This window comes from Microcaecilia unicolor, chromosome 1 (genome assembly GCF_901765095.1).
Source record: "Microcaecilia unicolor chromosome 1, aMicUni1.1, whole genome shotgun sequence".
Lineage (NCBI taxonomy): Eukaryota > Metazoa > Chordata > Amphibia > Gymnophiona > Siphonopidae > Microcaecilia > Microcaecilia unicolor.
In genome coordinates this window covers 712,265,385-712,280,855 of record NC_044031.1, presented here as the reverse complement: position 1 = coordinate 712,280,855, position 15,471 = coordinate 712,265,385, and the positions used below count along the sequence as shown (strand labels likewise).

At 41.9% G+C, this 15,471-nt stretch overlaps 1 protein-coding gene across 1 annotated transcript in view; it reads right to left on the bottom strand.

Moving 5' to 3' along the window:
* The window catches only part of MYO5A (myosin VA), a 360,108-nt gene that overhangs the window by 152,458 nt on the left and 192,179 nt on the right, over positions 1-15,471 (bottom strand). The window contains 2 exon segments of the mRNA XM_030189293.1: positions 4,512-4,618; positions 6,199-6,306. Coding sequence (XP_030045153.1) covers positions 4,512-4,618; positions 6,199-6,306 — 215 coding nt within the window.

The following is a 15,471-nucleotide window of genomic DNA, read 5'->3' as shown; positions in this document are numbered from 1 at the left end:
GCTTCCGAGTCATTTAACCCTCTATCGTCTCAGGTACAAACTCAGATAGTGAGCTCTCTCGGGATAGAAAAATACCTGCTGCACCTGAATGTACATTAGGTTGACAGATTTCGGGCCTGCAAGTGTATGTATAGGGAAAAAATTAAAATAAATAAATAATTATTCTTGTATACATCAATATTAACGCTTTTCACCTTCTCTAATGAAGAATCTGAGCTTGCTTGCTTATTGAGTCTGCCTTTATGCCTCCCTCTCTATAATGTACACTGACACATTAACAAGGCCAATGCCACTGGCAATCGAGACAAGGAGAAACCATTTCACAGTTTTTACAAGAGACCTACAGCTGAAAAAAAAAATGCAAAGTAAAAGATTTCTGGGCCAAAATTATCTGAATGGATTCCCAGTTTTGAAATGTACATTACTGGAATGCTGGAAGGCAATTTGTTATACTTTAACTTTTGAATGTGTTGACCAGGAAAGTCTGATCAATGCATGTTTTCAACTGGGTCACGGAGGACCAGGAGGATGGGGTGACTGGTTGGCCGGCTAAGGGAAGTTTTGAAGTCATGATTCAGGACTACTCCTGAATGATAGGCCACTGCTGTCACCACTGCACTGCGCCTCCTCCCTAAAAATATGACCAAAGTAGAAATATGAAATGAAGAATTGGCCATTCTCAACATTTTTTTTTAGTCCAAAGCAGTCTGAAAAATTTACATGTATGAACTTCTGTAACTTTTTAAAATTTTTTTTCATATAAAATGATGGGGTTTGGACTGTTGTATTATAAATTGTTTAATGGAATTCACTAAGACCTCATTTCTTCAGCTTGGAAAAGAGACAGATGAGGGGAGATATAATTGAGGTGTACAAAATCCTGAGTGGTGTAGAACGAGTAGAAGTAAATCAAATTTTTTTACTTGTTCCAAAAAGTAGAAAGACTAGGGGACACTCAAGGAAGTTACATGGAAATACTTTTAAAACAAATAGGAGGAAGTATTTTTTCACTCAATGAATAGCTAAGCTCTGGAACTCTTTGTCAGAGGATGTGGTAACAGCAGTTAGCGTATGTGGGTTAAAAAAAAAAGGTTTGGACAAGTTTTTGGAGGAAAAGTCCATAGTCTGCTATTGAGACAGACGTAGAGAAGCAACTGCTTGCCCTGGGATTTGTAGAATGGAATGCTACCCTGATTTGGGTTTCTGCCAGGTACTTGTGCCCTAGCTTGGCCACTGTTGGAAACAGGATACTGGGCTAGATGGACCACTGGTCTGACCCAGTATGGCTACTCTTTTGCTTATGGTGACTTTAGACACATATGCTCATTATTTAACCGGTTTAAATTTAACCAAATAATTCCCTAATTAGGGGGACACTCTCACTAACACCAGAGTTTACTAATACTCTATATCATCTATACTGATTGATATTTGCCTTTGGTGTTAAAGGATATTTTGTTCCTCCTGAAGAAGAGAGTGAAATATGGGTCCGTATTGGGGAATAAGCTGACCTGTTAAAGCCTATTCAGGAAAGGATGTGGAACTTTTAATTGGGTGATATATACGTGACAACTATGAGGGGAACTTGATTCCTGTTTGGTGTGCCTAGTGTGGACATTAAGGGAAGAGTTATTGGATGGCAAGCGGAATTTGCTTAACTTTGGATTTATAAAGATCAAACGAACACTGGATGAAATAAACATTTGACAGCAAGCAACCATTGCAGTCGGAAAGTTTACATATACCCCAAGGGAAGGAACCATTCAGCAACAAGGGCTGCTGTGCCTGGAAAGACTGCGTATAATCCAAAGGAAGGTTTGAATAGATGAACTTTAGAGAAAAGTTAAAGCGCTAATGAGAAACAGTAAAATGATTTTATAACTGGCACCAGAAGGGAATATAGGTAACCCCATGAAAAGAAGGTTATGTGATGAATGAGGTAGTGAATGTTGAGTGTATGTGGAGTGATTTAGGTCTTGATAAATGTGAATTTATAAGGCTTGTATTGTATTTAAACAGCAATTAAATAAAGTTGAATATCTGCTGACAAACTTAAAACCTCTGGAGTATAGGTTAAATTTACCCAACCAAACCGAAATTCAGCACTGGCCAACAAACTTAGCCGGCAATGTGCTGAATATCGGTGAATAGCCAGTTATGTTGCATGATATAACTGGCTATCCGCTAAGAACTTACTGGCAATATTCAGAAGGAGATAGCTGGCTGACGAATATCGCCAAATAGCCGGTTAAGTAATATTTAACCAGCCAGGAGCCGTTCCTGGCTGGTTAAATGGTTTTAAATACTGGGCAGATGTGTGCCCGTGCCAACTTACGTTCGTATTCTATAATGGCATCTTGGCACACAAGATGTCGTTATAGAATTGGCACCCAGTGAGGTTGCTCCGTTTTGTAAAGAAATTCAATCATGTTTCCCCTCTATTCCAGAAATGCCATTGGCTTCCAATTAACCAAAGAATAATCCACAAACTTTTGACCTTAACCTTTAAAGCTTTTCGGGTAGGTCTTCCACAATTCTTATCTAACCTTATTCCTTATTCACCTATGCGTTTACTTCAATCTCTGAACGGATTATTGTTTGGTCCTTACCAACCTCAAACAGACCATACTTGAAACCACGAGACACTGTGCATTTTACTTCACTGATCCATTTTACTGGCATTCCCTTTCTCACAAAGTTAGAGGCAAAACCTCGTTTAAGAAATTCAAACCAGCCATAAAGGTATGGCTATTCCCTCGGGCCTTCAATACCTCATAGGGAGTCTTCCTGCTACAGTACCAACTTTCTCATCTTTCCTCTTTGTTACTTCCTATACTGCTCTTACTTTGTAAAAAAAAGTCTTTGTACCTTTCCTCCCAGCCCTCCCTTTTTTTTACCTTTCCTATCTTTTAACGTGTGAATGAATGTGAATTGCATTCCTGTCAAATTATTGTAATTCTTTTCTATTATTCTTAATTGTATTTTATTGTACACTGTCTAGAAGATCTACCTGTTATTTTAAGGCGGTATATTAAATTTGACTTAATAAATAAATTTGTGTGCTTTTGGAGACGCCCATTTATAGAACTGCCTCCTTTACCCACAGAGGTTGTACCTGTGTTTTATCCAGGGCTTTTTTTGTGGGGGTACTTGGGGGTACTGAGTACCAGCACCTTTTCCATTGTCTGCTAAAATTGACCCATGGTCCCCAAGTTTTAATGAAAGAGCTTAGGCCCTGCACACCAATTCTGCCTTGTCATAGATTTTGTGACTTGTTGTAGGGCAGCTGGCTATTGTGAGGTGGGTCCCTCAGTGATCACCCCAACCCCCTCAAGGGTGGCCCGGCATTTGAGTACCGGCACCTTTTTCTCTAGAAAAGACACACTGGTTTTATCCATTAACTTCCAATCAAAAAAATAATGAGTATCCAATGAACAGAGGTGCTCTAAAGCAGGAACAAACTCCCACTACCCATCTGATTGCTTACCTCATTTTCTACGATTATGTGAAATACCTTTTTTATGAGTAAATCAGTACGTTCAAAGTAAACCATTAACACAGATCAATTTTATCTTGTAGCATATACAAATCCTTAAGCTCCCCAAACAAGTCTTATCTGAATTCCCACCCAAAATTCCACTACCACACTCCTATCCCCTCCCCCAAAGAAGTGCCATAGAGGACCTGGACTATTATAGTACTCCCTGACATGAGAAGAATATATTTAGGAAACTAAGATAAAAAATATACCCTAAACACCTTCTTCCCTCCTAATCCTCACCAAAAAAATCCCACCCCCTCCAGGAACCCATACTGCCTTCTTTATAACATCCTAGACTTCCCTCTCAAGGAATTCAGCACTAGACTTTTTTTTTTCTCCAATTAAATATCATCTCTATGCTCATTCTCTCAACTCCGTACATGGTGAAACAACTTTCTAGTTTAATTTTCCTATCATTCCTACTTTTTGGCTTTTAGTCTTCCTGGTTTTCCAGTCCTGACCGATATTGGTTTCATTCTGGTTTACTAGTGCCTAAGGCTACACAGTTTTTAATGACTTGGTTAACATGGAAAAAATGAATGCAATACTTTTACACAAGCAACTTCTACAGTCATATTATGCAGCATTGTAACCTCTGAAATAAGGTCCTAACCGTGGGGAATTGTCTGGATTTGTCACTTTCTCAACTGCCCTCTGTAGCTTCAGTACAAGAGGTGACAATGATGGGCCCACAACAGTTACAGCCCCACCAGTAAAGGCACTCAAGAGTTTGGAATGGGAAGTCTGCAGTTGTGGGGCAAAATATACGGAAGTCAATATTCAGAAGTACTTATGTGGTTGGTAGCAGGGCTGACTCGTAAATGGAGTCAGTTGTAACTTAAGTCTTGCAAAATCATTTTGTGCAGCAGAACAGAATGATGTAGGAATGGGACACACACACACACCACTCAAGATTACACATGAAAAACAAGAGCCACAGGACATTACACACAGTTAAATCATTTCTTACAGGCACTATGCAGCTGTCTGAATCCCGAGAATTAAATTCCACATTCCCCAGGTGAAGAATGGAAGCTAGAATTCTAAAGATTCCCATCTGATACGATTCTCCAATCCCTGAAATGAGAATGAACAAGGTGCTTAAAGTACCTTAGAAAAGTATAGTACAGCAGCCTGGAGCTAATTCCAAGGATCACATTGATCACTTACACATAGTTTATTTATTGGGATTTATTAACCGCCTTTTATGAAGAGATTCACCAAAAGTAGTGTACAGCAGGTACACTTTAACATAAAACTTACAATTTTGTTAACATAATGGTGCAGCCGTCCCTGTTCAACATCTCCCTTGTACAACCATCATGACACATACTTGTGTGAATAAGCCCATGGGTCTGCAATCATATTTTCTAAGGTGACCCTCCTCGTAATGGGCCCATTTACTAAGAAGCATAGGCGCCTATGTGCGTACAATGCACGTCAAATTAGAACTACCGCGTGCCCCAGCAGTAATTCTAATTTCTATGCATGTCCAATACGCGCGCCAGAAAATAATTTCTATTTTCTACCGTGTGGCACTAACCAGGCAGTAATCAGCAGTACACGTGCTGATTACTGCCCAGTTAATGCGCAAGACCTTACCGCTAAGTCAATGGGTGGAGGTAAGCTCTCAGGCCCAAAATGGACGCGCACTGATTTTTAGTATGCGCACGTCCATTTTTGGGGGAAAAAAAGGCTTTTTTTGCAGGTGCACTGAAAAATTGAACTCCACGTGTCCAATACACACGTCTACACCAGCGCAGGCCATTTTTCAGTGCACCTTAGTAAAAGGACCCCTATGTCCTTTTGCAAATCCAGATGCCAGGAAGAGGGAGACGGTGGATCCAACGTAGTCACAGAACATCCTTGCAGGACTTTCAAAATGAAAGCTTTGCCTCCCCTGACCCTTTAAGGACATGGGTAAGAGTACCTGAACTGTAAACAGGATGCATAAGTTCAAACTGGGGCCCCTCAGTAAAAGTTTGCTTGGGGCCCCAGCTTGAACTTATGCATCCTGTTTAATTTATACTTGTTTTCTATTTTTGATGCAAATTGCTCTAAACATTTCTTGTGTATTTGTTTTGTAAATTCTAATCCACAGCGCATACGCAGAAAGGCATACATTAACCACCCCCCCCAAAAAAAAACACACACACACAAGATTTAATAATTACACTGAACAACACACACATAACACAATGAAACAAAAAATAGAAAAGCAAAAGCAATCTTTTAAAGCAGTACTGAAAAGCTAAGGGACAAACATTATCAAAGGCCTGAACTTCATAAGGCCTTCATCTTCCTACTAAAACAGAGAACAGTAGTTTCTTGATACAACGCTACAGCCTCATGCTTCATAACATTAGGCCCACTGTTGAGAAAGACCAACTGTGGGAGCCACAGAGGTGTAGTTCCTCAGGGGAGCTTTTGCACAGAACTTCAGACAATAACTAATTAAATGACGATGAGAAATTAAATCGGTATTCTGCATTTTCTACATCTTAATTATCTTCCCATATATGTTGAAAGACCCATTTTTTCTGTTAAGGCACAACAATTACAAGAAACCACCACATAACCCAGGTGTGACAAACACACAACCCACACATAGCAGACACATTCCGCCTCCAGATGAAGCAGAAAGTAGCAAGAGTTACCCAGCAGTGTGCAGGCTTGCCTCGTGTTTATCATTTCTTTAGCATCGTCTATCCCGTCAATAACCGGACTGCCTCCTTGCTTTGTGTAGTGGAAATTATCAGCATTCCCTATAATTAAAGGCAAAAAAAAACCACAGTATGTACCTTAAGAAACCTGTAACATTTCATTACAGCCTGATATGTAATCTCTCGCATTAGTTTCATGGGTATTTTGGAAAATCGTCTGAGGTAGAGCATGAATTATATTTTTGAAAGCACCTTTGCAGCCTGAATTTGCCCAGAGGGCAGAATTTGGATGTAAAACACTGCTTTTCCCCACCAATCTCTGGGGAAATACTTGCTTTGCCAACAAGATAGCAGTGTCACCACATCTCAGTGTAATCTGTTGTCTACCAGATTGCAAGCATCAGTGTTTTAAGTAGTTTTATTTATAACCTGTTGATTTATCAAACTAATATCCCCCCCCCACCAAATGACACCTTATCGCATCTATAGATTCTACCATGGATATCGAGCACTGTACTCACAAACAGGAAGCTATGAAATAGAGAAATTTAAAAAATTGTGAAACTTCACTAGTAAACATAATAGCATTGGAATTGTATACTCATCAAAAGTGCTTAAAAAAAGATACATTTTCAATATATTCACAAGATCAATCTCTCTACTCTTTATTGTAATGAAGTGGTTCCCAAACTTTTTCAGCTCTTGGGCACCCTTAATGTCTGAGCAATTTTTCATGGCACCCCCCCCCCCCCCACAAAGGTCTCCACCCTCCACCCCACATCATGTCCAATATTTCTCCCTCTCACCCCCATTTACTATCTCCGCCCCCCCCCCCCCCCCCCCCCCCACAAACCATGCCCCTTTGTAATCCATTTTTTACCTTGTTTCTCGGGAGAGGAGGATGAAGAAGAGCCCGGACCTGAGCACAGGAGGGAGGCAACATAATGTCCTGCAGCCCTGTCCTCCCTCCCTGACAGCTGAGTAGCCAGGGTCCCAGGACAGGAGCAGGCCTCCAAACTTTCAGGCTGCCAGCATCGGCGGCAATGTGTAAGCGCTGTCTTCAGGCTGCCCTGAAAGCCTTCTTTGTACAGCCAATTTCTGTTCCCGCGTAGGCAGGATGCTGTACAAAGAAGGCTTCGGGGGCAGGCCAAAGGCAGCTCTTACATCACTGCCAGAAGCCTGCAGCGAGCGAGCGGGTGGGCAGTGGAGAGAGGCACTTGGCATGTGAACTCCCAAATGTCTCACGGCGCAGTTTGGGAAACGCGGTTCTAATTCAAGGCTAATTTCCTGCATCAGACCTTAGAATTTCATGGGCCTCGGTCAATAGAATACTCTGCATACTGCATGATAAACTGTCCTGGAACCTCTTTTGTTATCGCTCCTTTCTGGCTCTTGACCACTATAGCTGCCATGCTTCATCAAACTTACATTTCAGTCTCATCTCTCCTCAACTGTACAAAAATGTTTTTTTTTTCAAGGTAAAAATATTTGCTCAGTTTGGTCATTTTTCAACCACAGATGATTTGTAGTAGTAGTAGTAGTAGTAAATCACCTGGACTACTATAACACACCCTTCCATTGCTTTCAACTTGCGAATACAAAGCATTTGACAACTGTGTTTTCAAACTACAGTGGTCTTGCTTATCCACATTGTAAACTCATTACAGGAGCTAACAAATGGGATGACATGACACCATTACTTAGAGAAGAATATTGGATGGCCATTTCTTCTAGAATTCTCTACCAAATACTGACATTAGTTCATGAAATACATAATACAGGCTTCCCATTATAGATTAGATTATGGATTCAATATATTGCCTGTAGTACAACTGAAGAGGTTTACATTTATTATATGCAGATACTTTATCTGTCCTTAGTGGACTCACAATCTAAGTTTTGTGCCTGGGGCAATGGAGGGTTAAGTGATTTGCTCAGGGTCACAAGGAGCCACAGTGGGACTCAAACCCTGTTCCTCAGGTTCTCCCTGCACTAACTATTAACTTATTCCTCCGTCAAATGTACTAATTCATATTTCCTGTTAGAGCTTCACAATTGTTTCAGCAACATCTTCTGATAATCCTCCATTCCAACTTGCCATTTTTAGTGTAGTCGGCACAACTTTATGGAATAATTTGCTGTTCCAAATTTGTTCAAAGCTGTCATTCCAAAAATCTAAAACCACCCTAAGAATATCACTTTTCTGAAAAAACCTTTGCTGCCAAATAGCCTCTAACATCCTATATAATAAAAAGCACCTCCAACATTCTGAAGCTGACTCCGTGGCACTGTGGCAGTGTAGGGTTCCTAAGTCTGTAGTTCAGCATTTCATTGGCTCTCACTGTCAACGAAGAACCAATCAGACAGAACGGAACTTGGAGGAGGGAAGTGGAGTGGATTGAATCTCTAACAAACAATCATATACAGGGAGGTACGAACGTCAGTGGAGGCAAGTGCACAGAACGGAAGGGAAGGCAAACATTTAATCACTTTGTCACTCACACACATCACACACACACACATCACACACACACACACTCGATCACTCTGTGTATCTCTCTCTTACACTGTCTGTAAAACACACTGTCAGTCTCTCACATGGGCAACTGTATGTTGCATTCTCACGAGTAAGGAGCTCTTCTGATGTGATTGTTAAACTGATTGAAGGGCCTGAACAAGGAAAACGTTTACCACATTGTAACACAGTTTACACAAAAACTATTATATATAAAGAAATCTTACACATGTAAACAACAATTATATTCAGAATACAACCGTGGAAACATTAATGGCAGGAACTCATTACATTGCTAGCGCCCGTTTCATTGCGTTAAGAAACGGGCCTTTTTTACTAGTTGATAATAAGGGACAACAGCTCAAGGTGCAACTCTAGAGCACAGAACAGACCAACATCTTCCCTCTCATTTTCCAATAATACATTGTAATTTCCTTTTCTATTTTCATTTCTAAATACTATTATTTTATAACCTATTGTAAACCACTTCAATAGTATTTCAATATGCAGTATATTAAGAAATAAAGAAACTTGAAAATTTTAAGTTTCCTTGAGGTATCTAATCCTACTCAAGCAGTCAAACTTTTCATACTGCCTCTGTATAAATGAAACTGCCATGTTCACCCCCTACCAGGGACGTAGCTAGATACCCAATTTTGGGCGGGACTGAGCCCAAAGTGGGTGGGCACAAAAACCCTGCCCAGCATCTCCACCCTCACCCTGGCAATCACGCAGGGGGGGGGGGGGGGCATCTGCACTCCTCCAAGCTCCCAGTCCCATTTAAATCCTTTGCCACCAGCAACTCACACCTACTGGTCATACCAGCCCCAAGCCTTCACTCTGGGGCAACTTCCCAGTACCACGAACAAGAGGTTGTATAAGAGGGAAGGCTCAGGGCTGGCACAAGCAGTAGGTATGAGTACCTACTTGCTGCTGGTAAAGAAGAGAAGGTTTTAAAGGCAGCAGGGGCTTGGGAAGGAGTGCAGTTAAGAGATCCCACCATCACCTGGGGGAGGGAAGGGAGAGATGCCGGGAGTCTTAAGCTGGCAGGACTTGGGGTTTCCCACCAACCACATCACAGTGGCTATGCTGCTGCTCCCTACCTGCATCCTTTCTTAATGTATGAAAAAAAAAACAAGTGTGGCCACCATTAGTACACTTAAACCATGGAAAAGAAAGTCAACCAAAACTATATACAGTGAGACCTTTTTTTACTGGAGGAACATAAAGGGCAGAAAGCTCTGTCGAGCAGAGACTGTCTCTTCATGTTAGTGTACAGCGCTGCGTACATATAGAGCGCTATAGAAATGATAAGTAGTAGTAGTAGTAGAGTTCCATTTAAATATTTCTTGCCCAGCAGGGACTGTACAGTTAGTGCATAAGAGGCGTGGAGGAATGGCATACTGATTATTAGAACAATGAGCAAGGAACCAGAGAAATCAGGGCTCAAATCCCACTGATGTTCCTTGTAACTTTGGGCAAGTCACTCAAATATTTTCTCAGACACAAACTCATATTGTAAACCATCCTGGGACAGGAAAATACTACTTGTAACCGAATCTAACTCACTCTGAACTACTACCGAAAAAAAAGGTGTAAGCTAAATCTAGGAATAAATACCTGCTTTGTTTGCATATGCAAACAACTATGCACATGAGGGAAAGAGCATTTTTGACAGGGTTTTTTTTTTTTGCGGGTAAACAGAACACTTACACATGCAAAATCCCTTTGAGAACTGCTCACTTAAGATATTTCTTGGCTAAATTTTAGAAATTGCATCCCTGCTGCACATCAAAAACAAAGTAAACAGACCAACACAAAAGTTAACATTACCTGAACATATCAATGGATCAAATATAGGCAATGTCATCTTTTACTATGAGCTGTCTTTTGGACTGACCCAAATAGAGGAGGTTAACCCCTGAAAGCTGGTTAAGAAGGGGGTAATTTTATAAAGCATTTTCTCCACAAAGAATGTTTTACATGTGCAAAATGACTATTATAAAGTTGTGCAGTGGCATACATACCTAAAAAGTAGACACCAGAGCTGACTGAAGGGTCTGTGATGCCCTGAACCAGCTTTTGCATTGGCACCCTCCATATGTAATCTGGTATCTCTCCCTCCACTCACCCCACCCCCCGCCCGTGATCCAGTATCTTCCCTTTTCTCTCAAGCTGCCCCCCCCCCCCCCCCTCCTGCAACGGAAGCAGTGAATGCAAATAAATCTCATACATATTCATTGTGGAAATCTTGAAAACTAGACTGGGTTGAGAACTTCAAGGACTGGATTTGAGGACTTCTATGTGACCTAAAGGGATAGATGCCAGACTAGGATTTTAGCGCCCTTTATCACCAGTGCCTCACCTGGTCCACAGGTTGAGCCAGTCCTGGTAGACACACAAAGACGACATCTACTTTTACACAATATAGACATGAGCACAGTTTGAGTGAAGCCCAGGCAATTATGATGTGTACACATGCAGAGTACACACACATTTGTACTTGCCTTGGAGCATGTGTTAATGTGTGAAAACGCATTTCTGAGCTTCTGGGAGCCTATTTTAAAATAAAGTCACAAAGGCGCCTACATTGCCTTCACAAAACAGTAAAAAAAAATCCCAAAATTAAGGAAAAAGTGCACAACACTAACAATAGTACCTCATAGCCTATCGGTGATTGGTATTTTTGAGAAGTTGTAATTTTGCCATTTTATAATGTTGCTACAGAATTAGTACATATATATAACATGGGAAAAAAAACTTTTTTTTAAAAGATAAAATTTCTCTTGCCTATATGGATTCATGATTAAACACTAAAGCTACAGATGGCTACTGCTGGCCAAACAATTGCTTCAAATATTTATTTGTGTGTGTCTTTGCAGAGAAGATATTTTCTAAATAATGTTTTTAATTTTATAGACTGTGTGGACCCTGAGGCAGGCCTCTATATATGTGGTGCCTTTACAACTGCTAGCTTAAGTAAAAACTTCTTTTGCTTGGAAGAACATCATCTGCCCCTACTACTTTTTCCTTTGTGACTTATTACGTGGGGGATTTTTCTTCTTCTGTTGCATTTTAAATATAATGGTCCACGTTGAGGTATTATTGCTGGTGCCTTTATAAAAAGGGCATAAAATAGGTATTATTTTTTTTGTATATTTTTATAGGTGTCTTATTAGAAAATTATCCCTGTACGTATTAAGAGGTCCTTTTACTAAGGTGCACTAATGATTAGCATGTGCTAAATGATAAGACGCCCATTACATTCCTATTGGCATCTTATCATTCAGCGCGCACTAATCGTTAGAATGCGCCTTAGTAAAAGGACCCTTAAATTTGTCCACTAAGGTATCAGTTTATTTGTTTATTTTTCAACTTTTCATGTCATTCCTTAACATATGAAACGAAAAGTTATATCTTACCTGATAATTTTCTTTCATTGTCGCAGCAGATGAATCCAGAGATTTATGGGTTGTGTCCATCTACCAGCAGATGGAGATAGAGAGCACTGAATTGCACCTCCTTATAGGATGGAATGCTCCTTGGTCAGTCAGTATTTCTCATAACAAAGCAGAAGGAAACAGAATTAGAACCATTTCTCCTTCCCCACCGGGAAATAGGAAACACCAAGAATGCCCAAGACAACAAACGAGAACTGTTTCTCTAAAATGGAAAATGCAGAAACATGGTCCAACCTATAGAGAGAACCGAAAGGATCCCTCAAAATAACCCATGAACAGGGTGGGACTCTGGATTCACCTGCTGAGACTAAAGGAATGAAAATTATCAGGTAAGACATAATTTTTCGTTCCTTAGCATCAGCAGCAGATGAATCCAGAGACTTGTGGGATTTAGCAAAGCAGTCCTGAAATAGGATGGGAACCTGAAGCTCCCAAGGATAGCACTAACACTCCAAAAGATGTATCCAACTGAACGGAGACCTCCAAATGAAAGTGTGGGGAGAAGGTAGGTAAGGAAGACCTAAAGCTCCCTTGGACAGCACACATATTCCAAAAGATGTAGGTGACTTAGCCGAGCTATCCAAAAGGGAAATACCTGTAGAAAGTAGGTAAGGAATATCAGTGAGCCGCCTACCTAATTCCCCCCTGGGAAAAACAGACAAACCTATGGCCCCAAAGGATGCCCCCATGTGGCCCGAAAACATCCGGAAACTGGGCAGAAAAGCATGACCACTAGAACATATGTGGATGCAGAAGCCTTGAGTCAGTGAGCTAGCATGGCTGAGGAATCCATAGTAGTTGCTGAGGTTTCAAGCAAGGTAGAAACTAGTGCTCTGACAAACGGAGCTCTTGAACACTGTACACAGCAACCATGTAACGAGCCGGAACAGGGCAAGAAAGAGGAAAGAAAAAGACCCCCAGAAGAAGGGAGAACTAAGGGTACATGCACCCTAGGAAAGGAATCCAAGAGATCTTGACAAGCCTAAGCCCGGCACTCAGAGCCTCTGCTTAGGCTGATACCCAGAGCAGTGACCAAACTAGGGTGCTCTGGACGATATTCCCGAATTGACAAAACGAGGAGGAACCAAGCGGAAAGAATGTCCACACCTGGTGTCAGGGAGACACTGAGGCATATTTTCAAAGCACTTTGGGAGGCTAAGTTCCATAGGTTTCTATGGAACTTTGGGAGGCTAAGTGCTTTGAAAATGAGCCTCACTGTGTCCTTGTGTTACCGGGAACTTGCATCAAATATTCTAAATCCACCCTAACACACCAGCCTGCCAAAACCAGAGAGCTGAATCAATTATTGTGCTATGGTGGACCAGCCGCCCAGTGGTGCAAGCCTAGAAAGATCCAGGCTGTGACTGCCAAAGACATTGATTTGGAAGACATCTAAATCCAGACAAACTGGGATCCTGCCAAGTATGCCAGACTCAAGACCACAACTAGCCGTTCAAGAAAATGTTGACTGCTGGACTCCTGGAATAATCCGAAATCTGAGGCACCCAGCCAAGACCCAGCATAGCAACTACCGAGAGCTATGTGCCACGAGAGACAGAATTCCCAAATTGTCTGAAGAAAGAAGCACTGGAACCATCAGCCATGGTTGAGGTGACTTGGAGAGTCTAGTAGAGACAGAGAACATCAAGGAACCCCGAAGGAGTCTGATGAGGAACCTGGCACTATGAAGAATGTCCTAGATAGATGTTATGTCACCCCGAAATGGAACATATGCCCAGACTTGAGGACCAGATAGAGAGAGTTGCCCTGAACTAGGGTGTGAGGGTTTGTTGATGAGCTAGACGAAGAATGTCCTCCTGTAGACTATGTCTAGTATTACTCCATGAAACAACTGCTTCTCGATGACATTGAATAACAGTGCTGAGGGCTGAAAGGGTAGCTATTGCAGATGAAAGTTGCAAACTACCTTGATAGAAGAGTCGCAAATTACTAATGATGGAGAAGAGCCTCCGCAGAAAACAAGCACCAAAATCTCCAATGGCCATGCAAAAAGGACATAGAACAGCACAAAAGCATAAAAGTCAGGTAGGGCAGAACACCCCCCCTTCCTGGGGAATAGCCCCACAAAAGATGCAAAGTCCCAATAAGAAAGAACAACTGTATCGCATTCCATGAATACGTGGAAGGAATGTCCTTTATGGAAATACTAAAGAAACAGCATAACCTCCAGTTCCCCCATAGATACCGGGGATAGCCTCAGCTGTGGTACCAAGAAGCATCCGCCAGGCAGACAGAACTGCCTGAAAGATGAACCAGAGCTGGCATGGTGAGACCAAGAGAAAAATTACACAGCAGAATGGGAGAACTGAAGCTTGCAATCCCATTGAAGCATGGCCAAGTCCCATTGGGCTGAGGCAGTTTGTAGCCATCCGAAAGCACTGGGAGATGTGCACTGTCACTCCAGATTCCGACGTCAGACTCAAAATCCCTTCCACAAGCAGCATGTAAGGCCATGGAAACTGGAATGTGGAGCTGAAGCCTTCTGGATAGAAAGTACAGCAGGAGATGCAGAAGCGGAAATCCTGAGCATAAAAATTGGCTGGTCTGCAGTACCTGTCCCTCTACCCCAAAGAAGAGCAAGAGGAGATACTCGAATCTTGCCTATTGTGCACCTACAAACCCAGAGACTTGGACACCTTAGGTCTGTAAACCACATAACTGGAGGTTCTCTGAAACAATGTTTTGTTTTGGGGGGGGTGGTTTCGGTAAATGAAGCTTGCTAAAAGTGACCTAGGAAATGGACAGTAGAAGAGGCTTCTAAGTCAGAGCAGACTGTATGCTGAGAGCAGCAAGAAATGGCTCGTGAGACTGAGCTCCAGAAGTGGCTGGCATGATTGCATACGGTAATACCTAGGGTGGCTGACCGCCCAGGTATCTAGAGCAACAGAACCTAGCTGTAGGAACCAGATTGTATCACTGACAGCAAGGTACAGTGGACATGGACTGGCAACCTGTGAATCTTGGTGATAACTCCCAGCTCGGTACAGTCACTAGAAAGCCACTCAGCCTGAAGTTGTTCTACAATAAAAACAGCTGTCCAGAGACTTGAGAAAGGAATCCCAGTGCCAGATAAGGCCCAGGCAACCCAACAGCAGGTGACCTGTGGATCTTGGTCCCCACTCTCAGCTGATTATAGTAACCAGTAAGGTCTGCTGTCACCTTGAAGCCGCTCTGTAAGATTTGCTAGCTGTCCAAAGACCTACAAAGAAATCCGAGAAAAAGTGGAGCACAGCATGGGAGCGCTAGCTGTCCCAGACAAGGGAAAAAGCA